This window comes from Cheilinus undulatus, linkage group 8, assembly GCF_018320785.1.
Source record: "Cheilinus undulatus linkage group 8, ASM1832078v1, whole genome shotgun sequence".
NCBI classification, from domain to species: Eukaryota; Metazoa; Chordata; class Actinopteri; order Labriformes; family Labridae; genus Cheilinus; species Cheilinus undulatus.
In genome coordinates, this window is record NC_054872.1 from 42,801,780 (window position 1) to 42,828,961 (window position 27,182).

At 38.8% G+C, this 27,182-nt stretch overlaps 1 protein-coding gene across 8 annotated transcripts in view; it reads right to left on the reverse strand.

The window, feature by feature from the left end:
* Positions 1 to 26,733, reverse strand: part of syngap1b (synaptic Ras GTPase activating protein 1b) — a 319,808-nt gene extending 293,075 nt beyond the window's left edge. For 7 of the 8 annotated variants that reach the window (XM_041793462.1, XM_041793461.1, XM_041793458.1 and 4 more), the window contains exon 1: positions 23,780 to 24,059. In XM_041793462.1, coding sequence (XP_041649396.1) covers positions 23,780 to 23,801 — 22 coding nt within the window. In that variant the 5' untranslated portion in view covers positions 23,802 to 24,059. Of the gene's footprint in view, positions 1 to 23,779; positions 24,060 to 26,658 lie in introns of those variants that run through there. The other variant, XM_041793457.1, reaches the window with a different exon arrangement.
* Positions 26,734 to 27,182: the final 449 nt, after the last annotated feature.

A 27,182-nucleotide genomic window follows, 5' to 3' on the forward strand; every position in this document is an offset into this window, starting at 1 on the left:
TTTTTTCTTTTCAAATCAACATCAGCATACACTTGTTTTACCTTATCGTTCTTTTATAATGTAATGATGTATATTGAAAAAATGATAGAATTCCCAGCCCTAATACCTAGGATTTATGCTTTTGTTGCTTTTCGTATCAAAATCAGTATCAGTCGCATTAAATTTACTAGAATAATTTCACAGTACAAAATTGTGTTTTTGTGACAGTCTTATAATAATTTTGACAAAATAATCAGATTTCTTTACAATAACACCCACTCATAAAATGGCGTGCTCTTATAAAGTGTAATATGGCCAATTTTGAGATAATATTGTAAATTATTATTTGTTTTTTTAAATGATGAAATATCAGAGTTAGTAAAGCACAAAAACACCATTTTCTATTATCAATGGCTCTTAATATTTTTCTCAAATGATACCAAAAATTCAAAAATAAAGAACAATGCAAAAAAAATGTAGTTCTGATTTTCTATGATTTTTCTCTCCATTTTTTCAAGTTAGAATTACCTTGATTAAATTCACACTTTAGTTTTCATATGGGTGCACAATACTGGATTTTTGCAGATATCTGATATGTCGATATTTACAGATTAATTTTAGCTGATATCGATATTTAAATATGCTGTTCAGAAAAGAAATTTCAGTCCTTTTGGACACACTTTAAGGTCTGAGGATGACCAAGAAAACAAACTTTAGTCCTTAAAAACACTTCAAGTTTAAAGAATGAGAATAAATGCAGAAAAAGGCCTCAACTGACATAAGTCTACAACTCCACTAATTTATTAGTACGGACAAAATTTACAGCCAATATATGCTGAAATACACAGGCAAAATATCAGATGTAAATAGAGGCAGAAATTTGCTGATACCGCTACCAGACCGATAATATCGTTCACCCCTAACTTTTTAAATTCATTATATATTCCTTTGTTTACAATATTAATAACTTTAATAATATATTCCTTATCTTCTCTTTTTTCTCTGATCTAGTAAGACCTCTTTTTTGTTTCTAAAAAAGGATTACAATTGTTTTTTTTCTGCTTTAACTATTTTTTATAATATTCTTATATTTACAACAATAGTCCTTATCTTTTTAACAGTGCATTCACCAAACTAGGAGTGAGTAATATTCAAGTTATCTTATATGTTTAAGTTATGTTGTTATTTGTTCTTGTTTGTAATTTTCAATAAGGAGAAAGGTCATTTGGCTGAGTTATGTGAGGTATTGCATGAAGTAAACACAGATGTTTGTAGTGTGAGTGCCAAGGGCAGTTTATCCTCCAGGCCATAAAGGCCTATCTTGTCTTATGAATACATGAAAATGAACATACTTCAGATACAGTCTCGTGTGTTAATGATGAAAGAAAGGAGTAATTGATAAAACCTCACACAAAGCTGTAGCTGTTTTAACTCAAGTGTAAAATGCTTACCCAACAGAATGTGAGCACGGCAGGGCTTCATTTAAAAATCAGAACTGTTTGACACTATAACTTATTTATACCAGGACTCGAATATTCTCCTTTGAAACTTTAAAAGTGGAAAACTATCAGACAGGCATTTGACACCCGCACTTTTCTCTGACCCTTTAGAGTGCAAACACTATATCCTGAGAGAGAAGAAGAAGCGGGCTTACAGTAGTTCTGTCATATGTTAATTTTCCACTACAATGCATGTGTTACGTAAAGCCAGGTTGCAGGACCTGGGGGTCATGACGTGGTGGCATATTACTTGGATAGTAGCTTCTGCAAGGCAACCTTTCACCCATAAATAATGTCAAGAGTGTGCCAGAGTGGAGAGCATTTATGAGATGTTTGTAAGTGTGTGCAAATACGGAGAGGGAAAATTACCAGAGAGGCTCATTTGATGCAACTTCAGACCTCTTAAAAAAGAAGTTCACAAGGTGATACATTTCTACCTGTGAGAGGAATACTTCAGGCCTTAAAAACAGCAATCCTAACACCCCAGAACATTTTAACAACAGGAACTGTGGGTTAACAATCCTCCTCGGGATTACAACAAAATATTACGCCGCCAAAAGTGGCCTCTTTGGTGCAGTGATCTTTGGAAGGGAGCATTTATTTCCTCCTGGTCCTAAATGGCACGAGTAAATATTACATGCTTGAGTCAGGCTTTCAATTTTAAAATTTTAAAAGGTGAGAGTGAGGGAAGTGCCCAAAATTAAAAGTGTGGTTTTCGCACCCTGAAAGCAGCTCTTATCAGCATCCATTCCTACCTGCTTGACAGTATCATTAGTCATTTCATTACTTTAAATCCCATCTGGAAAAACACATCACTATTTTACGGTGCCAAACTTCATCAACAAAAACCCAAAACATCCAATAGTAAATGAGCATTTCTTTCTTACATGCAAAATCTGAAATATTTAACAAAATGTTGCATCATAGCCACCTCTCATTCTGCTCATTAATACCTCAGAATAATGGAAAATCTCTTCAGTGCAGTAACATGCCTGGATATGTTCTGATACAGTAGAAAAATACTCAAATCGTGTGTGGGACTGTGTGAAAAGGAGGCTAAATTTACCATCAGCTGTTGAGTGAGCCTGCTAACCTTTATGAGGTCCTTTGAGTGGAGGTAACACACTGATACACACTTACTACACATAACGACATGAATGCACACGCAGCGGTACACACTCAAGCATACAGACAAATATAGTGAACATTATGATTCTTGTGAAACTCTGCCGGAACACATCACTGCATCTGAAAGTGAGGCACGGCCTCCATCGTCTTAAAATCACTCCTGATTGTAAAACATTTATAAGCTTAAAGAGGAAGTCTGCTCTAAGCACAAGAAGAAAGTCTTCTCCAAGTCAAAAATTTTAAAAGATAGAAAATACATTTTAAAAAGTAATCAATCTGTGACACTATTAGCTATGATTAAATTACAACTAGGGCTGGAAAATTAATCGCAAATTAGATTGAATCGCAGTAGAGCCTGCTGCAATTTTCAAATTGCAGAAGGTGCAATATTTCTTTTACCTGAAATGTGTGCGAAATACCAGAATAAAACTTTTTTTCGAGAAGTGCATTACATATCATGCAATCATTCTAGTGCCATATTTTTAGAGCCATGTACCAAAAAAATCCTATTTTCTTAATTTTTGTATTTTTTTTTTATTATTAAATATGAGAATTATATGGATTATCATTCCCTTTAATACAATAGTTCATATTCAATTTGCAAAGTGAGTCAAAATCATCATAATTGGATATTTTTTCAAAATTGTTCAGCCCTAGTTTATTCTAATACTGTGTTGGTTATAGTTTAGAATGAATTATTGTTTGTTTTTGTTGGAAAATGCCTGAGATGAGGAACTTAAGAAATAATCGCATATTAAATCAAAATCGCAAATTGGGTAGAAAAACCACAATTAGATTATTTTCTCAAATAGTTCAGCCCTAATTACACTATACACTCACTGGCCACTGGCCACAAACAGGCACACCTGTTCAATTGCTTGTTGCCACAAATAGCCAATCAGCCACTCACATAGCAGCAGCCCAATGCATTTAGGCATGTAGACGTGGTCAAGAGAACTTGCTGAAGTTCAAACCAAGCATCAGAATGGAAAAGAAAGGGGATTTATGTGACTTTGAATATGTCATGGTAGCGCCAGAAGGGCTGGTCAAAGTATTTCAGAAAGTGCTGATCTACTGGGATACTCACACACAACAATTTCCAGGGTTTTAGAGAGAATGGTCCCAAAAAGGGAAAATATCCAGCGAGTGGTTGAAAAAGGCCTTGTTGATGTCAGAGGCCAGGAGAATCAGCAGTCTGGTTTGAGATGATAGAGAGGCAACAGTAACTCAAATAACCAATTGATACAACCAAGGCAGGCAGAATACTATCTCTGACTGACAACATGTTGAGCCTGGAAGCAGATGGGCTACAGCAGCAGAAGACCACACAGGGTGCCACTCCTGTCAGCTAAGAACATGAAACTGAGGCTACAATTCACCAAAAGGAGACAATAGAAGATTAGAATTGCCTGGTCTGATGAGTCTTGATTTCAGCTGCGACATTCAGATGGTAGGGTCAGAATTTGGCATAAACAGCATTAAAGCATGGATCCATCCTGCCTTGTATCAATGGTTCAGGCTGGTGGTGGTGTATTGGTGTGGGGGATATTTCATTGGCACAATTTGGGCCCCATACCAAATGAGCATCATTTAAATGCCACAGCCTACCTGAGTATTGCTGCTGACCATGTTCATTCCTATATGACCACAGTGTATCCATTTTCTGATGGCTACTTCCAGCAGGATAATGCACCATGTCACAAAGCTCAAATCATCTTAAACTGTTTTCTGGAACAAGACATTGAGTTTACTGTACTCTAATGACCTCCACAGTGACCAGATCTCAATCCAGTAGAGCACCTTTGGGATGTGGGGGAATGGGAGATTCAGATCATAGTTGTGCAGCCGACAATTCTGCAGCCACTGCTTAACGCCATCATGTCAATATGGACCAAAATCTCTGAGGGATGTTTCCAACACCTTGTTGAAACTATGCCACAAAGAATTGAGGCAGTTCTGAAGGCAAAAGGGAGTCAAACCCAGTACTAGCAAGTGTATTTAGCCTCCAGAATCAATTTTTGAAAGCTTCCAGGTGTTATCAAAAGGAAAATTACAGAACATGCAGCACAGTGTTATTTTGGAGGCTATTTCAGATTCATTCTTTAGTGTTTAGATTAAAACTCCTTTCAGTTTAAGTCACATTTAGTCAATAATTTAAGTCTTTAATTTTAGTTAACTTTTATTTTTGAATTAGCCATATTGTAAATGTAAAACACTCATATTGATTTAGTATCAATACTTTTATTGATACAAAATACACTGATGAAAATGCTGACATACCTTTTATGCACAGTGGAGAGTTATCTGAATGTCAAGCAGTCCAGCACCAACATTTTAGTCTCTAACTAAACTTACTTTTCATTAGTTTTTATCACCAAAGATCTATTTTTAGCAAGGCTTAGAGGGCCACACACAACACAATAATTGTGATGATTGTTGGCCTGATTCCCTCCTTCTGACCAAAGTCAGAGAAGGCCTGATAATCAGATGCTTCTAAAGATTATCTTGCCAGATTATCCTGTGGAGTGTGGTGTGTCAAGAGTGATTTTTTTCCCTCTCCAACCAGCTCCGAGGTGCTCCAACTCGAGATCATATCTATTAAGGATGTTCATTGTTATGACCAGGGATCCTGTTGTGTATGTTACATGGAACAGAGCACCAGCCAATCAGGAGGCAAGCTGCAAGAAGGAGGCAAAATCAAAACACAGCAGTGGCAATGATGTGAAACATAAAGGTAGATGGATGACAGAAATGGAGAAGCAACTTGTTGAGCTGTGGCGACAAAACAAGTGTTTAAAAAATGTACTGCAAATGTACCGACAAAGGAGGGAGCTGGGCCAAAATCACTGTCACAAATGATGTAGCTGGTAGCTAAGCCACATTAGCTTGTTGACTCAAACGTCATGTTTGACCACATGGCATTTGGCGTTTTAAGAATGGAGACCAGGCTAAGACTTTTGATAGTAAATGAAATGAATCTGTAAGAGTGTGATGTGCCATGTTGATCTTCTCATTTCATACACACACTATATAAACAAAACATTGAATCAGTGATTATTTTTTGCCATACATGGGGGGAAAAATTGGTTAAGACTTTAACAATCTTTATATGTGTGGCAGACTTTAGTCTCTCCTTTTTCTCATGAGAAATGTAGTTGATTAACATTTAGTCATAGTTTTTAGTCAATGGAAATAAGACTGATGCAGTGGTCACTGTTCACTGAGCTCAGGTATGATGTCTGTGATTGTGAGATGCACATCTATCGTGAAATCATTTCACTATCTCCTGGCAGTAACTTCCAACTGAGTTGTCTTTTCTGTTCTGTTCTGTTTCATACACATTTTCTCTTCCTGCACTATCAATCAGCTGATTATAGCCGTATACTCTCTTTAGTAAAAAACTAATCACATTCTACAAACCTCATGCAACCAGTCATCACAAAGTCAGGATGTCATTATGGCTGATTGAGTCTTCTTCTGCTCTTTATACTAGTTGTATCAAAACCTTTCTGCATGAAAGTCTGTGATTGGTTAATACTACTCTGACTGCAATCACACTACAGATAAACCATTTCCCATACTAAAATCCATACAAGTAGATAATCTATATTTTTACTGTAGTCTTTAAATAGACATTAGCTGCACACATCTGCATGGCATAGTTTATGGAAATCAATAAAAGTTCAACTGTATTCATATGATTAGGGTCCTATGATTTCCGCATTAATGGAATCGAGGACAGAATCACGGAATTGGCCACTAAAAACATAATTTACAGTTTAACACGGAAATCGCAGAAATTGAATGAGTTTGACTGAAATGCTGTGTTTTTTAGAAAGAGGAACTTATATCTGGGAATATGTTGGTGGGAGAATCACTAAAGCGGGGCATAACTTGTGCCTCACTTCACAAACACTCACCCCGCCCTCTCCTAAACAATAACAGCATGTCAAAGCAGCTGCACAAAACACGGGCAAACATCCCGTAGCTCAACATGGGGCAGTACTGTGTGACATAATGTTGCACCTTCAAGAAAACGCATCTGTGCTTCGAGTCATTTTACCTCACCACACCAGAGAGTCACGGAGAGAGAGAGAGAGAGGTGTGTCTGCGTATGAGGCACTCAGCTGAAGTCACAACTTGAGGATCTGCTCACCCCTCGGAGGCTTCAAACTTGTCTGACGGACTCGAGATTTTATGAAGTCCCGTTGTCTAAATTATGTTAAATTCGAGGAACAGTTAACTTTATAATCCCTCCCGTAGATACTGTAGTTCCATTTGGTTGCTTAACGAGCCAACACGTGTCTGGATTAACGTAGCGGTCTGATATGAGGCAGACGGACAGACAGTGATGATGGAGATGAGAACCGTCACAGTCAGGAGTAAAACACAATGCAGCATCAAACTGCATACACTGTTACATATTGAGATAGTAAAGAAAAGTTTAGGTAGCAGGTTTACTTTTAAACAGGATTTTTTCATTTACATTATAAACATCAGTTAGGATGTGATTATACATGTGGAAGTGTCTTAAAATGTTGTAAATAAATGACTGTTACACTGTTATGTTTTATTTTATATCAGAGTTATCCAAACAACGGCTCCTGGGCCAACTGTGGCCCTTTTTCAATAAATTTAAGTTTATTTCTATTTAATTAGTGAACATTTGATTCATTTACATAAACAAGACCCTCTTTTTATGGTAAAATTAGTGGAAAGGTTAAAAAACAGAATTTCAAAAAATCAAAACAGAATTTGGCAAAAAATACAATGGATTTCATAGGGCCCTACATGATGGTCATTGGGTTAAGGGATTTCATTAAGGCCAATGCATTCTGCTTCTTTTGTTCTCAACATGCACTGATATCCAGCACGCAACTGAAACCCCAGCAGCACCTATTCATTACTTCTACTTCAGACAGAAAGTAGGGACTAAATAAACCATATCAATTCCTTAAAGAATCTATATTCATATGCATCATCTGTCAATAGAGATCACAAAGTCATAAATCATTTCTGTTAATCAAGTTTTTCCACTCTATACAGACAAGAGATCTTTTTAAGTCTTTGTTTGAAAGAGTTATTCAGACAAAGGTTTCCTGTCGTCTGTTCCTGTTGAATGTCAATCTGTAGATGACACGACAGATAAAGTCATCTGCGTTCCAACATAGCGGTTTGACAAGAATATAACTTTGTTGTTATTGTACAAGAGCAACGAAATTCAATTAAATCGGTTCAGTTTGATCAATGATTAAACATGATTAGTGTTTCCACAGTCAAAAGTGGGGTAAGGTATCAAAATAACTGATCAGTGCCATCCTGCTTTTTCGTAACTCTTCAGTTAGGGTACCAAGCAGATCCATCCAGATTTGAAGAGTGGAGCAGAGACTCACAGCTGTCCAGTAATTGGTTGAAATAACCTTAAATTCCTGTGTAATGGCGCTAACAATGGGAACACATAAAATGTGCCATGTTTTGTATTAAGCTGACAGTGTTCAGCAGGAGTGAAGAATGCCTAAAAACCTGCATACACTCTGTAAAATATTCTATATCCTTGACATTTTAATGCAGAGGAAGATGTTATCAATTTAATCATTTATTCATTCAACTTCTCTGCCTACTTAGTCCTTTTCTGGCACACCTGGGGCAACAGGCTATCCCAGCATGCACTGGGCGGATGGCAGGACACTGGGCAGGTCGCCAGTCCAACACAGGTTGAACACAGATAGGCAGACTTCCACTCACGCTCACGCTCGTACCTACAGGCGATTTAGAGTCTCCACTCTGCCTGACTTGCATATCTTTGTGGTGTAGGAGGAAACCAGAGAAAGCCCACACAAACGTGCAAACTATGCACAGGAAGAGCCAAGGATCAAACCAGGGTCTTCTCACTGGGAGGCGTTCGTGTAAACCCTAAACAGACAAACCTGTGATGCTTACTTTCATGAACACTTCAAGAGCAGAGGAGGACTGTTGAGTAGGATTTTCTAGTCACATTAGATGTTGGCTGAAACTATGTGAAAGTTAGCTGAAGAATATGCACAGTTTTTCATGCACGTGTGATTTTGTAGGATGAAAAATGGAGCAACAAAAATCTGATTTATCTGAATGTTTGTGCTATTGTTTTCCCAATTTATCTAGTAACTGTTCTCTTGAAAGGTTAAGATGGTGTTGTAAATTTAAGGAAAAACCAAACCTGTTTTCCAAGGAACCAGGGTACTTCTGGAGATACCTGGCTTTTTAGAATAGAACGAAACCTAAAATATATTCAACTTACTAGCTAAACAGAGAACAGTAGGAAATATAAAGTATTGTTCAAAAGTCTTAGGCTATCATTAACTTAGAGTTTAACCTCCTAAAACCTGAGCTTTAGTTTCTTCTGCGTTTTTTAGTTTCCCCCATTTATTTGGGATCAGTAGGCCCTGATCAGTTTAAGGACTCAGCCTTGTCTCTGAACAGGAATTAGTCAAGACCAAAACAGATGCCCACAAATCTCCCAAAGGTCCTGTTTCTGCAGAAAATACACCACTGGATAGGTTTTATAGCAGATGTTGGCCAGCTTTGAGGGTCCTCAGTCAGAAAAAAATGGTGCTGGTCATTGAGAGAGGGATGGAGGAGTCATTTTTAAGACTGACTGGAAGGACTTGTTAAGTCTAAGCATCATCAACATCTACACTAAAAGTCCTGATTATTTTGGAAATGTTTCTTTTCAAATCCACACATCTACTTACTCATATACACAAGAAATTAGGCACATCTAAAATTTCTGTAAAAATTCTTCTTCAGTGGTTTAAGGCGTGCCCCATGTTTGCAGGGGCCTGGGTTTGAGTCTGGCCTGTGGCACCATTTCCCCCATGTCTCTCCCCCGCTCTAGTCCCTGTTTCCAATTCTATCCACTGTCCTCCTACGTATATCAATAAAGGCATAAAAAGCCCAAAAATATTTCTTTAAAAAAAATCCTCAACTCATTTTCAAAGTATCCAATAAAAAGTACCTGAAGTCCAAAACAGTGCTGTTGGCTCACATCATATAACACCCCTCAATTGTCATCCCTAGCACACACTGACAGTGTCTCACCAAAGGTCAAACCCCCCACCAGCCACTGCATGGCCAGGTGCTTGAAACAAGAGCCAAAAGCCTACTCCAGACTCATCCTCCCACCTAACTGGGTAAGTTTTCTATTGGGAAAACACTCCGGATAGCCAAGCTGGGAATAGAGTAGTGGTGTAAATTGCTGCGGCGCAGCACGTCCACACATGGCCGCTGTTGGTGTGGGTCTGTTCATAGGAATTCATGGGGGCAACTGTTTTGGGGATGCCACTACCTTTAAACAATTTTATCATGAAAAAAGTTTTCATTTCAACCATCCTCTGTAATAAGGAATGATTAATTTAAAACATTCAATGATTAATTTCCATATTGGCAAAACACTGTGTACAAAATGCCCCTTCAGTGCTCAAAAACACTGCTGAAACATTGTGGAGCTGATAGCCTAGCACTTAGATTGTCATTTCCCATTCTCTCCTCTTGATTTCTTGCTCTTTCCACAGTCTCATTCCTAATAATAGATAAAAATACTTTTTAAAAAATGCTGTACTTTCAGGAAACAGTTATCCACATATGTATACTGACAGTGTTTAAGTAGACTGAGGTAGCATATTTCTACCAACGGCCTTTCAGAGGGCTTTTATATTGTTTCCTCAACACTGAGACTCCTGTTTACTTGCTCTAATGTGGCCATCAGCAAAATAAATGCCCCTCATTTAAGGCAGAAAATAAACTGCAGCAGGAACATTTCTATTGTTAAGTGAAGTTCATTTGTTTCACACTTAATTCACAGTTTAATGGAGGATCAGTACAGCCGAGCTGCTACTGTACCATATAACAGTAACCTGATGTGACCGCTTCTCTCCACTGAACTGAAGGAGGCTGCAGCATCCCAGCCTCGGACGCACAACCAAATATGAAAACACCAAAATACAAAGCTTATATAAGCGAACACAAACAGATATAAAGGGGTAAAAATAGAAGATGCCCTGTAATGAATAGCTCTACAGGTGCCTGATTAAACTCCCCACAGTGCTGTGTAGTCTATTTCAGCGTGGTCTTATACTAGACTGAGCACAGAGCTGGATTCCTCATTCAGAGATTGATAACCTGACACTGATGTTTAATACAGCTTCAGGCTTCACTGCACAGATGCTTTTTTTTCACAATAATTTCAGAGTCCATTATTTTCGGGCCTATGTGGTTGTGAACCTTGTTTAACTGTCCATCTAGCTTCTTTGAGGAAAAGTTTATAAAGTGTAGTTCTTCTCTTCCATAATGTTGCTTATTATCATCTGACAAAGGCTTTTCACACAGGAATTGAATGTTTCATTTCTTAAATCAATGTCATTAAATATCACACCAATAAGAGCAACAGTTTCTTTTAATGTTAATTTTCTCAATATTTATACCTTCATTAGCAAAACATGTAATCAGCACTAATTATGACATACCATTGTTGTTTTCGTTGTAAATAACTTTACCATTTAAGCTTTAATCTCAATTAAGTTTATCTATTTATCTATTTATTTACTTATTTGTTGCAGGGGACAGAGCACATTAATGAACACAGACATGTAATTGTGCCAGATTGTCGCCATACACTAATTTCCACCCGTAGTCCCTGGCAGGTTGATGGTCTACATATAAAAATGTATATTAAACATGTACATAATGAAAATAACATACAGAAGGTGTATAGTGCTGATGTATTGAACATGATCATTGCACATGTGCCCTTGGCCTGTTTACATAAAGTGCTGATATGATCACACATAGCTCTACTGCACATAACTTGAATATACTGACATGAGGGAGTGCTTTCATAAGTGTATCAATGTACAGTGCTTAACAAATTTATTAGACCACCCTAACCCTAACCAAAGTAAGGTTTATGCCACAGCTGCCCTAAATTAACAGTATTGGTAATTACCAAAATCATTTTTTATGTTTCCGCAATGGTTAATACACCAATATGTAGAAGCTCTTATTGTTATCCATGAATTTTCAAATTTGCTGATTTACAAAAACCTGAAAAAATAGTAAAGCACATTATTATTTCATGATTAATATGCCAAATTATAGTTACTTACATTCCTGAACAGAAAAATGAGTTTTAGTGGTTGAATGTTATGCTTGATTGATTTCTGACTTCTCAGAGAAGCCCAGTGAGCTGGCTCAAATTTGGGTGAATTCAGTTTGAAATTCCTCATTCCTGTTCAAAATGGTAAAATGTGGAGAACTCACTGAAAATGAAAGAGTCCGCATTAAAGCACTTCATGGTCTTTGAGACAAACATGACAGGTGGTCTAATAAATTTGTTTAGCACTGTATGTAATAGTGTACAGAAGATGCATACATAGTTGTATGTAAGTTTGTACGCATAGAGATAATGAAATAGTTAAACATGGTCACATGGATGTCAGGATAAAAAGCACATTATCAATTTTTTCTCATCAAAATGCTTGTTTACAGAATTCACACAGCAGCACAGCCTTATCTTAAATCTAAGAATTTTGATAAAGTAAAGCAAAAGCTTCATGTTCTAATGTGGGCCATGTGTAATTTTATTTTAAAAACTTGCTGTAGGCCAATTAAAAAATTGACAATGAGCTACAGTTGGTCTAAAATTCACAGTTCTAGTCAAACACAGACACTAAATGAATATGGGAGCTACATGGCGGCGCTGTTGCCTCACAGCAAGAAGGCTCCTGGTTTGATTCCTGGTGCGGAGTTTGCATGTTCTCCCCGTGCATGAGTGGGTTCTCTCCGGCTTCCTCCCACCACCAAAGACATGCTCCTTAGGTTGACTGGTGACTTTAAATTGGCTGTAGGTGTAGCGTGTCTGGTTGTCTGTCTCTGTGTGTCAGGCCTGCGTTTGACTGGGGACAAGTCCAGGGTGTATCCCCAATGACAGTTGTGTTAGGCTTCGGCCCCCCGCGACCCCCAACAGAATAAGCGGTATAGATGGATGGATGGATAGATATGAAGCTGCAGGTAAAAAACTCATACATAGCACAAAAGAAGGGCAACATGACAGCCCAGATGAAGTGAAGCTAAAACATCTGCAGCCAGTTGCACCAGCAATGCATAAGTTCTGTTTTGTTTTGTTTTTTCCTTTATTTAACCAGAAGAAAACCTCATTGAGATTAAAAGTCTCTTTTTCAAGAGTGTCCTGGCCAAGACAGCAGCAGTGAACAGAGTTTCAGACATACATAAAAACAGTCATACAACATAATAAAAGATATGCAAGTTATGGCGTAAAGTCCAAACTAAACTCTATTTTGAAACTAGTTAAGCTGTTACTTCAGTTACAGGTACCATAGAGATGTAAGTTTGATTTTAACTAGTAGAGCTTTAAATCCTAAATGACTAAAATGTTGCCATTGCTTGCTGCTGCACGTCTCATTTGTTAATGTCTCTAAACAGACTAGAAAATAACTTCTGTGAACAGCCATTTATCCCCAGACATTGCTGAAAGTGTATGAAAAATATGACAAAGCATTTTGCATGAGTGATTAACAAAGCCTAGAGCCTAAATCTAGAAAGCAGCAAAAAATAAAAAACCGACAACACATGGTGAAATCATCAACAGCATGAGAAAATGTAATGGTGGACAGCAGATATGATCTGCTCAAGGAAAACAAAAGTCTAACTGATTAAAGAGAAGACACCGCTGACACCAAAATGCCAGTAAAATCCTCCTCTCCTCGTCATCCTCCAAGTTGTTCAGTCTTTCAGTCCTACGGAGTACTTTACACCATAGGAGGTAGGTGTAAGATTTAAGTTATAACTTGAGCCTCCACTGAAACTATCTTAGCCGTTGCAAGACTTTAAATGTTAGTAGAACATCAAACTAGGCTTTTTTTGCACTTATGCAAGCTAAAGACATCATGAAACACAGGTCAAAATCCTTTGAAATCCAAATTCACACCAATGCATTTTTCTCGAACATGGCTTCTTCAAGTAAGTTTGTGCACTACTGACACTTGAAGCCCACCTAGGTAGTCGTAATTTGACACAAACGAGCAATATTTTACAGGTTGATAGAACTTACTAGGAGACTTATTGGAGGGGGAAATGCCAGACTCCACTGTGAAATTCTCATAATTGGAGAAAATGTTACTGGTCATCAGCAAGAAAATTGTTGAGCACATGCCTTTAAAGGAAGGAAGGACTAAACAACATATCGCCTTGCCATAAATTCATATTAAAAAACAGCCAGGCCATTGGTCACCCCATGACTCATACTACTGACATATGTACTGTAAATTCTCACACTGCCTTGTGTATTTGGCCTAAAACTCACAGTTCTGAATCACTGCATCCATGGGATTGGATAACATCATGCCTGCAAACATTATGAGCCAACCATATCCAGAGGGAGATCATTATCCCGGATTGGCAGCCCACTGATTGGCTCAGGAGAGAGAAGGCAGCTCATCCTGACCTTTTTGCTGGGAGTGAATCCTGACAAGATCAATCAAAAGCCAAGGCATCCTCTCTCTCTTTCTCTCTCTCTATCTCTGCGCAAACCCATTGAGTCACTCCGCCATGCTTTGCAGCAGAATTGAATTACCCACCCACCCAAAGTGTAGCTGAATCTAAACAGCCACTCCTCCAAGCCCCAGAAGCCCCCATGTAGGTTCAAGCACTAAAGGCTCTTAGAGGATAAGGGTCTCCCGCATTCTTGACTAAAGCTAGTTTAGGATTGGGCAAATCAGGAAAAAAAGAGGCTCAGCTGTGGACTGAAGGAAAGCTCATAATACTTGATGAATTAAAGAAAGAATGACGACACACCTGGATTATGGATTCAATTTTTTCTCTGCCAAAAATAAACAATTCTGAATAGGGGTTGAAAAAACAGGACTACTCATGATAAGATAAACAAGACAGGTGGCATTTCCCCTCCCTGAAAGAACCTTTAAATAGACCTTTTTAAAGTACACACAATTTACACCCAGGATTTTATAGTAAGTGATTAAATAGTATGGATTAGGATCACAGAGTTTCCCCTGATATGATTCCATAAGAAACAATATACAATGCTTGTCCCACGATAATATGACACAGTAGGGCTGCTGAAGCATGTTAAAAATCATAATTATGATTATTTTGATTGGTATTAAGATCATGATGATTACTCATTGATTTTAGAAAATCTGCATCTCATGTATTTACTTAACTTAAACACTCTTAATGCCTTAAAATCATGCAATTAATGATGATTAGAATAAACCAATATCTCAAATTATGATGTATAATAACAATTATAAAGCCCTTCTCTTCACTCAATGTGGCCCACAAGTTGATTTCAAATATTAAGAAATTCCAAACATGAAGAAACATCATAATACCTGCTATGAAAACATTATAAATAATCAACTACTTCTGACACTTTTATGCACCTGATAGCCAGCTGATACCAATTTCTGCCTCCCAGCTCCCACAGCCAATCTCAGCTCTTTCTCTAAATACAGTGGTCCATTCAAATATGATGCACTGCTCACTAATCCCTGCTTGCATCATTGCTAATACAACACGCTGCTGCTGCTGGCAAGGCTTCACCTCCCCCACCCCAGCTGCCTCCTTCATAGCATATAGCTGCACCCTCATATTCAGATTCATGCTACTGTGGATAAATAGGCCAAACAGGCCTATTATCATACTGTAAAACACAGTGGGGACTCTGTAGGCCTAAATTTGACATGAGGACCTTTATTTTGAAATGTTCACCTTTCCAATTGGGCCAAATGATTTTGCTTTTCCTCAAGTATTTCATTAAAACAAGAAAACAAAATAACGAAATATTAACAAAAAAAAAGGATGCCCTTTGAAATTTGTTTTCTGTTTTTTGACCTTTGGGACTGAAAAAAAAATAAATAAAAATGTCTAATCTTTAATTTTATTCAGAAGCAACAAATGGGTAAATGGCTCTGTTTCCTTGTTTTTTCCATTTTATGTCAAAAACAGAAAAACAGGATAAGAGTTTCTCCTGATTTCTGAGGCTGGCTGCAAACGGGAAACGGAACTGCCAGAAAATACACTGACCAATAAGCCACTAGGGGTGAAGGAAAAATTGCTACTGCATGGTATCGCAATCTTTTGCATGGCAATATTGTATCAGTTCACATCCGCAAAGTATCTTTTGTTTTCAAATGAACTGCCAATATGAACTGAAGTCTTTGATACTGGAAAATAAATCGTTTCTTCCATCCAGTTGATGAAGCGGTGGTGTCCTTTGTCCAATGAGGTCAGCAGAGGTGGCGGTCATAAAGCAAGAGAAAGTCAGTACAAGAAAAATGGCAGCACCAGAGGACACTATGCATGCACTGTTGGCGTTTAAATCAAATGTATGGACCTATTTTGGATTTTTAACAAGCAGGGCACAAACGAAATGGACATGATACATTGGGTTTGCAAGGAGTGCTAGGTAAAAATAAAATGCTGTGGTAATATGACAAACCTGAGGGAATGCCTCACTGCATTCACCCAGAGGTAGCGATAGCTGATGAGGGCGGGGCTAATGCTTAATCAGCTAAACAGTTGATACAATAATAGAGATGTATGTATTGCAAAATGTTGAAACTTGAAATATCTTACCGTGACCTAAGTATAATATAGTATCGTATCATGGGGCCACTAGGGATTCCCACCCCTATTAGCCACAGAACTGTATCAACAGTTTGTCTACCTGTGGACTGGTGAATACCCAAAGTCTTTGAGATGACTTTGGAACCCCTTCCAGTCTTATGCAATTCTACAATTCTTCATCTAAGGTTGTCTAAAATCTTTTTTTTTTTTTTTTGTGCAAAGCATGGTTCATATCAGCAGATGCTTCTTGCAGACTCAAAAAGTTTTAGTGCTTTTATAAGTTACAGTAGTTCTACACCTGGCTGATGTTGTTGTTCTCAGGTCAGAACAACATCATATTTCAACATCAATATTTTGCCATACATCTTATTCCAAGCCTCATAATGATGTCAAACGCACCTCAGCTCACACTCTACGCAGATGATGCACTATACTTCTAGGGATTTGAATATAAAAGGTCCCTAAAGTAAAAAATATATATATATAAATATATATATATGTATCATGTCACATTCAGATCTCGCCTGGGGCATCAATATTTTGACCTGTTACACTATCAGTCAGTTCACACGGTCACAGTCGCTGGTGAAACACAGATATTTTACACTGCAGGGGTCAGAAATTGATTGACCTCTAGAGTATCAAAGACCTCCAACTGTCTCCCAGATAATCACATTTACACAAGCTCAGTGTATGACTGCCGTGCACTAACCTGTGTACTTTTATTCAGTAGAAACCTGGGCATGCTAATGGAAATGTAAAACTGCATGTGAGGAAACTTAACTGTAAGTCTGTTGAACTGATGGCCAGAATAAAGACAGGACTGATGTTTTCCTCAAAGATAGCTGCCTGTCTTTGACCAGAAAGCTTAGGGGAACATTGAAAAAGCTGAAGGCACAGTATGGTTTTGACATTTAGAAATGCTGACTTCTCACATCTAGAGGGGATTCGGACAGCAAATTTTAAATGTCCCTGAACTTAAACAGGACGTTCTTTGATTCGACAAACATCAGATCTCTTCAAATCTGTCAACATGAGTGGAGAAGCTCTCCGTTAGGAGGATTCAGTTGTACATGTGTGATTAAAAGCCAATCACTTCTTGTGAATGCTCATCACTTGGCGTCTATGCCGCTGATTCGACTCAACACTTGAAAAAGCCAGCACAAACGTATCTCCAGTACTCTCAGCACCCCACTGGAGAATGAATGGGCTCTCTCCTTTGACAGATCATCTAGTGCACAGGGGCTAGATGAATCTCGCGCATGCAGTACAGTAATAGCCTAACAGATGATGGTTCTTGGCACAGCCTGAGTGGTGGAGGGGTGTAAGACAGTCCCTTATGTCACATGGGAGAAAGAGAGGGAGAGGGAAGGAGGGAGAAGAGGAGTGCTGCAGTGCATTGGTGGTGGTGCTGTCTCTTTAACTATGGCCATGCTTGACAGGAGCTGCTGTATCAAACTACTGTAAAATCGAAAAGGCCAGGGATAGCTCAGCGGCTGGCTGCTTGCTTCCATAGTGTCCATCTACACTCATGGGTAGAGCCATTGTAGAGAAGGGAAAGGAGGTAGAGAGAGATGAGACAGTGTGGAGGTAGGAGAGTATGTGTGTGTGGATGTGTGGGTGGTTCAGCGTGAGGGGGGTCGACCACAGCGGAGGAGAGAGAGAGAGAGAGAGAAAGAAAGGAAAGAGAAAGACTGAAAGGAGGTGTGAGTTTAAGAGAGTGAACGAGGGAGGAAAAGATTTAGCCAAGATAGGAAGGCCCATCTCTGCTGCTGCTGCTGCCTGCCTCCCACTAACTGCCTGTTCATGTGAGCCGGTACTTGGCATGACTGCAAATGGCTTGCCTGGTACATTAGCTTAACACTCTCGTCAACGTGGGCTCAAGTACATCTGCAAGATCGCTGAAGGATTTTTTTTTTTTTTTTACCCCTGCTCCCCTTATGTCCATCTATATCCCATCCAAATCAATGTCACACCAGTATAAGCTGTCTTACCACATATTTTATCTCTAGATGTTGAGTCACTGTGCAGCAATAAATATCACACAGTGTTACATAATTGCCTTGAGTAACCATGGAGCTTCTAATGTATAGGTAGACAGGGGGGATGGAGGAAGTATATGTTTGGAGTGTATGGATCTGACGGGTCAAAATACATGCTGAGTTACAGCTAACAGCTGTTCTAGCATTTGAATATTATTCGAAGTAATTGTTAAGCCTCAAAAGGGCCATTAAATACTGAAAATTTCAAATTAAAACTTATAAAATCTCAAGATACTTTTGTTGGGGGGCTTGTTTCACCAATTCAACAGCAAAAAAATCAAAAGATACTCAATAAAAGGTGATATAAATTGAGAAAATCTGATTTGTTTTTCGCACTTCAGTTGCTTAAACCAGAGTAAAAACCAGAAAGACTTTATAGACCAATTTAAAGTAGACATAATAATTATGTGGGGTGGCACGGCGGCGCAGTGGTTAGCGCTGTTGCCTCACAGCAAGAAGGTTGCTGGTCCGCTTCCCGAACAGGGACTTTCTGTGCGGAGTTTGCATGTTCTCCCAGTGCACGCGTGGGTTCTCTCCGGGTACTCCGGCTTCCTCCCACCACCAAAAAACATGCTCATTAGGTTAATTGATCACTCTAAATTGGCCGTAGGTGTGAATGTGAGCGTGCCTGGTTGTCTGTCTCTATATGTCAGCCCTGCGACTGACTGGCGACCAGTCCAGGGTGTACCCCGCCTGTCGCCCAATGACAGCTGGGATAGGCTCCAGCCCACCCCCGACCCGGAATGGAATAAGGGGTATAGAAAATGGATGGATGGATGGATAATAATTATGTTACAGCAGTTGTGTTTTATTGTGGTGGCAGAAAAAAAACAGAGGAAGTAGGTACAAAGACAAAGAAGCAGAGCTAGGATAAGAAAAAAGGAAGTCTTATTGTGGCGTTGGATTTCAGAATACGAATGGGGAAAAGGAACCGCAATATGCCTTTAGTTTGTGGGCCATATAGTCGTCAGAGAAGCCCTCTGAAGCAAAATCAATAAGTTTACAGTTGAAAATACAAACAGTAGCAGTGCCATAGTGATTTATATTGATTTAGGCCTTGTCCACACAGAGACGAAAACAAGATATTTCTGTTTTGTTCTGAAAAACTTCCATAAACAGAGGATCGTTTCAGGAAATGTCCACTGAGTGGTGCTGTAATGCTGCCACAGAAATGCACCAAAAAAGAAAAGAGGATTATGCCCCAAACTTTCTCCTGGTTGTCCTTCTGGTTGTTCTCCCTGAAGGATCTGAGAATATCTGGTGTATGCTGTTCTTGGTGGAGGTAAAGGAGCATCCGATTTTGCTGTAAAAGCTCAGTAGCTTCTGCAGCACGAACACAACCCTGTAATCCATCATTGCTGTTTTGGCTCAACCCGCACATGCGGCTTAAGTGGGCTATGCTATGTGTGACTTAGTTGTTTCAAGAAAGATGCAGTTGGCTGTCCACACAGCGACGAAACGCTAAGTGTTCACAGATTTGTTCACTCTGGGACCCGGTTTCAAAAAGTAGTGTTTACAGCCTCCCAAAATGCAGTTTCCATGTGAAAGAAACACCGATACGATAACAACAGTCATTCAATTTATGATTTTTTTTCACTGTTTTCCCTGTATTTTTATCATCATGATAATGTTTAACAGGCTGCCTTTTACTACATATTTTATCATCACCAATATAGATTGGCAATGAAACTTCACAGTGCCTGTAAACACAGAACTGCATCTGAAATCAGTCTTGTTATAACTAAGGTATCTGCTAAGAATGATTTTTTTTTCCACTGAAAAATGTAGAAAAATTTCCCATTCATTAGCATATAAAGCACTATGGACCCTACCAATGTATACAGCAGATAGAGGCAAGAGTTTATCAGGCTGAAGTTTTCATGTGAAAACTTTTCAAGAAAAGATAATGATGTAGACCATAGACCAATAGCAGTATTGGCCAAATTGTTTTTTATCTTAATATTCGCAACGAGCACAAGCTACTCCACTTAGACAGACCATGAGACCAAACACCTGTCGTGCGTAATAACAATTTCACCAGACAGATTGTCCACACACAAGATCTCATAGAAACTCTTGTGATCAAATGGCTTCTGAAGAAAAACAAATGGAAGATGACTGAAACCAGTCACACATTAAATCGCAATATTCAGAAAAATAATCGCAAGTAGCTTATTTTTGCAAATCCTTCAGCCCTAACATGAAACACTCAGCCGGCTGTCCTGGCATGTGTTAGATTTGCAGCAAAAAAAAAAAATCAAGGAACAGAATGAGGGGAAACCCAGGCTGACATGATGGTATTGCTGTATTTATGTTTGTAAGTTGTAAAAGTATTAAACGTATTAGTGATTAGTGATTAATGATGATTAGTGAGTGGTTAGTGATACTACCCAGTCTGCTCACTGTCATTGGCTGTTGTAGGTCCAACTTGGAATTATAAATACCTAATATGTGCTTCCCTGATCATAAGGGGGAGCAACTCTGTCTCAAAGTCTGGCTTATAATCAAGTGAGCGTGGCTCTTGTAACAGCATCACATTAGCTTGGGAGCTGTGACAACTTTTGTTTTCCTGGAGACAGTGTCTAGATGGTCTGAAACGTTCTAATGTGAGCTATGAGCAAGGTTTCTGCCACCATTTGTGCTCACAAAACACATCACCACTGTGTGCAAACACAAAAATGATCCACTAATACTTGTGTTGAAATTTGCTTCCACACAGAATATGAGCAGATAAAAGTAGGATAAAAGCATGAAGATATGAGATGTAAGAAGATATATGAAAAAATGTCATTTTTTAATACAAAGCCAACGTAGTCTAGTGTTTTCAGCGCTCAGAGCGGAAAATAAGGCCCTTAGCGCCAGCTGTTTTTGTTGCCACACTCACACAGTGCTCAGCTGAAAACAATCAAATAAGGAAAGGGGGCAGGACTTCTCATAATGGCGGGAGTGAAGCCGATCCAACTCGTCTCCTCAAAGGGAAAGTTTCCAGGTCTACAGCTGACGCCTATGCCAGGGCAGGCATAGGCATCCACAGCTGTCATGTTTTCTTGTAGATAAAACCTTTGAAAAAGGAAATATTGAGCAAACATAGATATTTAAAAACAATGCTACAACTTTATTAACCTAGCCAAGCGATAATAAATGCAGGGGAGAAATGCATTTATTGCGGGATGGTAGTGCTGTCAGTGCTGAAAGTTCTGACTGTGGACACAGGCTCTCATACAACACAACAGAAAAATAAAAAAAAAGAATTTAGAAGGCAGTATGGCAATAAACACAAATATACCATGATTAATGAATAATGATTTGCCATCCTGTTATAAATATTTCAGTTATTTTATCAACAATCCCTGCATTAATCGAGAAAATTTTCTATATCTTTGATATGAAAAATCAAGAAATGATCACATAGAAACATTTGGGTTATGTAATATCGAGTATAAAAATGATATATTCCCAGAAACTAAAGCGGGTTCTTATATATATTCCAAAGAACACATGGGAACTTTTAAATTATTGAAAACAAACTGTATGTAGTGCATTATGTTAGAAAATAAACAGGCTCATAGGTCTCAATTAAGGTTACATCTGTGGGGAATCACATTTACTTAAAGCTAAAAGGAACAAAACATGTGCTGTAGATGATGTTAGAGAAAATATTGTCCTTCTTCTATCTCCTGTGGGGGTACATTTAAATACTACTCCTGTACTTATCGAGATTAAACAGTAAAAACTGACTGCTGATTTGTGTATCGCCATATTGATATGTCTTACCATCAGGCTTACTGCTAAACCCTCAGCAGTTGTACCAAATTGGAGAAGATAAACACTGCTTAGCTCTGAAAACAATGTTTTCTGAAATGAAACACCACTGTGTGATCACACAGAAAGAGTACCATCAGTGCCATCGCTGGCAGGTTTTGAAGGTGCAGCACTGTGCACACAATTTCCTGGCAATGACTCCTAGAGTGGGCTTGAACACACATACACAATCACACACACACAGTGGAAGAGCATCTCACCAATATTATGCAACCAACTTCCATAGCTGCACTTGCACAAGGGGGCATTTTAGCCATTATCTGCTTTGCTTGGAGGGAATGAAAAAGCAGAGTGAAAAGAAGCCGAGCAGTTAAATTTGGTCTCTCTTTTCATGTGCAGCTCAGATGACGGCTCTGAGGTCACGGTGAAGCCCTGGAGCTGAGAGTTGTGGTTTTCAGGTCGAGATTAGTCTCCATTTTGACGGCACCCATATTGTTCTACAAGGGGTTACAGGTCTGTGAGTGTGTGCTCGTATCCACACATGAAAGCACTCTCCCTCACCCGAACAGTCACATGCAGCACACCTCCACTCTCTCTTGAACCCACACACTGACTAAACTGACGCTCTCTCTCCCTCTGACATCCACTTCCTCCCCATCCCTACAGTTTTCTGGCATCTAGCCTCCTCGATAACAGGTACTCACACAAACCACGACACCCTCAATCCTTCACGGTTGCTCCAAACTTTCCGCTGGGCGTTCCATCTGACTCCAGTGTTGCTCTTATTTTTTCTAAATTAGCCTCTCTAATCTCACACACAAACACTGCAAATTTCGACTGGATGGATTTGAGGCAGCTCACTGCAGCACGCCTGCTCACATATAGCATTAGTCACAGTTGCAGTGCAATGATACCAAGGGGAATCTGTCTTTACCGTATACACTGAAGCGCCTTTCACCCACTCACACTTGAGTATGGAGGAAGAAGAGACCAGCGAAGAATGAAGTAGCCTCTTATTCTGGTCATCTACATATTTTAATGGGCCAAAGTTTTGCACACAAGAAGCAGACAGTGCAAATCAAACATGTTTTCATACTAAGGAACTACAAATCCCAATGTTAAAATTTCAAGTTTGAAAGACCTGAAGAAGTATAAAAGCAGCCTCTTTCATTAAGAAAGCCTTAAAGGAAATGATTTGTTTTTACATCAAAGAAGGTGATTTTGTGTGATAAACTTAATTAAACACAAACAGAGGAGATATGACAAACTCCTTATGTGCACCATTGAATGATAACAGGAATATTTTAGGGATATGACAGATTTTTTTCCCATCACAGCAGTGCAGCTGCTCTCCAACAGAGGCATGCACTTGCAGGAGTAGACCGTGACAGCAGTTCACATGCATACCTTAATACAATACTATAATTGCCGCATGCACAGGTCTATACAGACACACGCTGCGCTTGATCCGTGTGCGTTTGAGCGGGCGTGTGTGGGCATCTATCTAGAAAAACACTCCAGGCTATTCCTATGCACCTGTCGGCTATGGTGCGTTTTGATATGCCTAATGCTCATGATAGTGCCAGAGAGACAGAGGGAGAGGAGATGAGAGGGAAAAGAGAGAGACAGAAACAGAGAGAGAGAGAGGATGGGGAGGAACGGGGGAGGAGGACAGAAAATAAAGATGCAGTGAAAAGCAGAAAAATTATGAATTATCTGCTGTCTTACCTTGAAAGGGAACATAGGACATGTTCCAACGGCATTGAACGTAAGCTGTGCGTCTCGGCGGTCTCTCGGTGCTCAAAAGTAACGCGGAACCAAATTAGAAATCAATCTGGAAATAAATAAAAATTAAAAAGAAAACGCGCGATATAGAGCTGATCACAGTTAGAGCCGAAGGAGAGGCCAATATTCCGCTGTTATAAAAACTGGCATCATAATCCACGACCGCTTATAAAGCGCCCGGTTCCCGGTGCGTAAAAAAACAGGATGCAGAAATATGTGTATGTGTGTGCGCGTGTCTATGTATGTGTGTGTGTGTTTATTTGCACGCGGCTGTTGAGGTGTGAGGGTGAAACACGAGTGAGTGTGTGTGAGTGAGAGAGAGGGAGCGAGAGAGAGAGAGAGAGAGAAGGGGGTGGAGGACCGAGCACGCGCGCGCACATCAGCGTGTTTCTGTGCATGTGTATTTGGGAACGCGAGCACGTTTCACAATAACTATCTTTAGCTCGTGCATTTAACATTTATCTCTAGTCTCTTTGAAAAACATATTATGATAATGTTGCAGTAAGTGTACATTCACTGTACAGCTCCAGGCTACACTATAGTGTGTATGCCAATGTGTGTGTCATGCCCCAAAGGTAGTTAATGAGTTTTACACAGGCCCATGTTACGGTTAAAAGAGTGACCGTGTTAACTGACGACTATCAGCCAAATGCGTCAGTGGTTGTCGTAGTTACGACAGACTCTGAAGACGAAACCCAACAAATGCCTCTTTGTTTAGTGTTTTTCACAGATGGCATTTATTATTAGTGTAGTCAAAATTCCTTAAGATTAAAATTTAAACAAAGAAGCATTCGTTTGGACGCTTTCTTCAACATCTGTAGCTGTGACGACAACCAGTCACCAGTTGACACAGTCACTCTTCGAATAGTAACACCTACTGTAATATACATACTATTACGTGAGATCTATGCTTCAAAAGGCTATAACATGTTACTTTTAAAATGCATACACATTTAATGTAAGTATTATTGGACAAGCCTACATTTCTTACAAAGTTAATATTTTCGAATTACGTTTGAATAAAGTATATGGCCACAGCTTATTTGTCATAGTGCTATATTTTTTCACTGGAACTACATTGCTGTGAGCATAAGTTGTTTCAGTGACAACCCATCTTTTTTTAGACTTTAAAAATATATCTAGATATATGTTTTGGTTCTTAAAACTCTAAAGTATTCATACCTGTTCAAAAAAAAACAAAAAAACAACAATACTCTTACTAGCCCCCCAGTTAGCCACAAAGAAACTGGTATAATACTCACAACTTTTTACAAATGTCCATGTATTTCTTCATGAACAGGGCTATCCTCATCCACCCTTGCTTCAATATATTTTTAAGAGGTAAAAAAACATGCACAACAAATGTGCTTATATTTTTTTATGAAATGATAATCTTTCACAGTTTCAACATGTGGTATTATTACACGCTAATTTTTAATAGCACCTGCTACATACATTCAAATGGAAGACTCCTCAACAAGCCTACATTTCCTAAAAGTAAACATTTTGTTATTTAAACAGAGGACAAAAAAGTACACCACTACTGTACTCAAGTTAAGTACAGTAACTTAATATCTTCTTAATTAGAAGTAAAAGTACTGGTCTATAAATGTACCCAAGTCAAGCAAGTCTAGCATGAACAACTGAAAGAGACAGCCACATACTAAGGCAATGCTTACTGCTGAACAGTCACTACTTAGGGACAGCACAGGCAGGGACTCTAACTCAGTGGATAACTTAACTAATGGGGCAAAAGTACCTCACATTAAAAACAACAGTCCACAAGAAACAAGGGAAAAAGCGACGCAGCAGTCCACATTACAACCTAAAACAGCTGTTGACTGTTGACTACTGTGTAGTCAATACAGGTGGGAAAAGGAGGCTACAAGAGTCATTGTGCGTAAGTAAAACTATAGTTACTCTGGTTTAAACTTACTTAGGTAGAAGTAGAAATACTGGTTTTAAAACGTACCCCAAAAAAGTACAAATGCATCAAAATCTACCATATAACAGTAATTTGAGTAAATGTCATTAGTTAGTTTGCATCCCTGAATTTGAATAAAGTAGGCTACAGCTAATTTGTCATCGTGCTATATTTTGTCACTATGAGCTAGAGTTGTGTCAAGGGTATTTGTTCTTATTTTTAGGGTTTAAAAACAACTTTAATATATGTTTTGGCTCTAAACTCTTAAATATGTTGCATAGGCTACCTGTTGAAAACAAACATACAAGCTAACTAGCTTTCCAGATAGAAACCAAGAAAATAACATGAAATTTAAAATTTTGAAAATGATATGCACTTCCTCTTAAGCAGGGTTATCCTAATCCACTGTAATTTTTTAATATGTCTTTAAGAAGGAAGAGACATGCACATGAGTCAACGCATCGACTGCAAAAGAAACCGATGAGCCAAAATGGCGCCCTGTGTTTGACAGTGCTGCCTTTTTGTGCCGTTGGAGAAATTACAAGCTTCAAAACTTTAGCTTACATGAATTTTTAAATGACGGGGAAGCAAATTATTTGCTTGATACTGGGATATATAGTCACGGGAGGTTTATGTTTTCGTTATTCGGCGTTAGTTCGTGATAGAAATATATATGAATGTGTTTTGTGAGTCAACGGTTCCGTTAATATTAACCGGTTGCTAGTACAGTATCCGTTTGCTCGAGCCTAACGTTAGCTGTCACACCTGGCATACTGGAGCTGAAGTCAGTGCAGCTCTATTATTTAAAAAAAAATCGACAACAAAATACACTATTCAAAGGATTAGGGAATCATTTGGCTGTTTGTAGACAAGTAGGTTTGGAAGGAGGTCTACTCACATGTTGGCGGCATGTTGTCTTGTACTCCTGCTTCAAACTCGGTGCAGCCGTATTTTGGATTGATGTAAAGCCTCAATTAAGAGTCGGAAACTGCACATTTCAACATGTGCAGGTTTCCTTTACGTTTTCACTCCAAAGCTTCAGAGAGACTCTGAAGGCAGCACAGAGCAGCGTCTACCTTTGGAGTATGTCTAAATGTTGAGGCGTGGTCTCCACCTTGTGGACTAATCGGGCAGCTGCACTCATTTTAATGTGTTAAAGCCCAGTATTTTTGTTTGACTTTATTAACAGAAAGTTTTCTTTAGTAGTTAACAGTACATCCTCTTGGGGCCCTGCATGCACACAAGAGGACATTACATTTTTGATTTCTAACAACAAATAAATTAATTCTGCTGTAAGAATTTTTTAGATAATTATCCAGAGTTTTCATAGCAGTTTAAATAATTTGCTTGGAATTTTGGAGGGGGATATTGCTTTAAAAATAATTTGCTTTTGATGTTAGAGGTATTTTCATGTGAAATTTA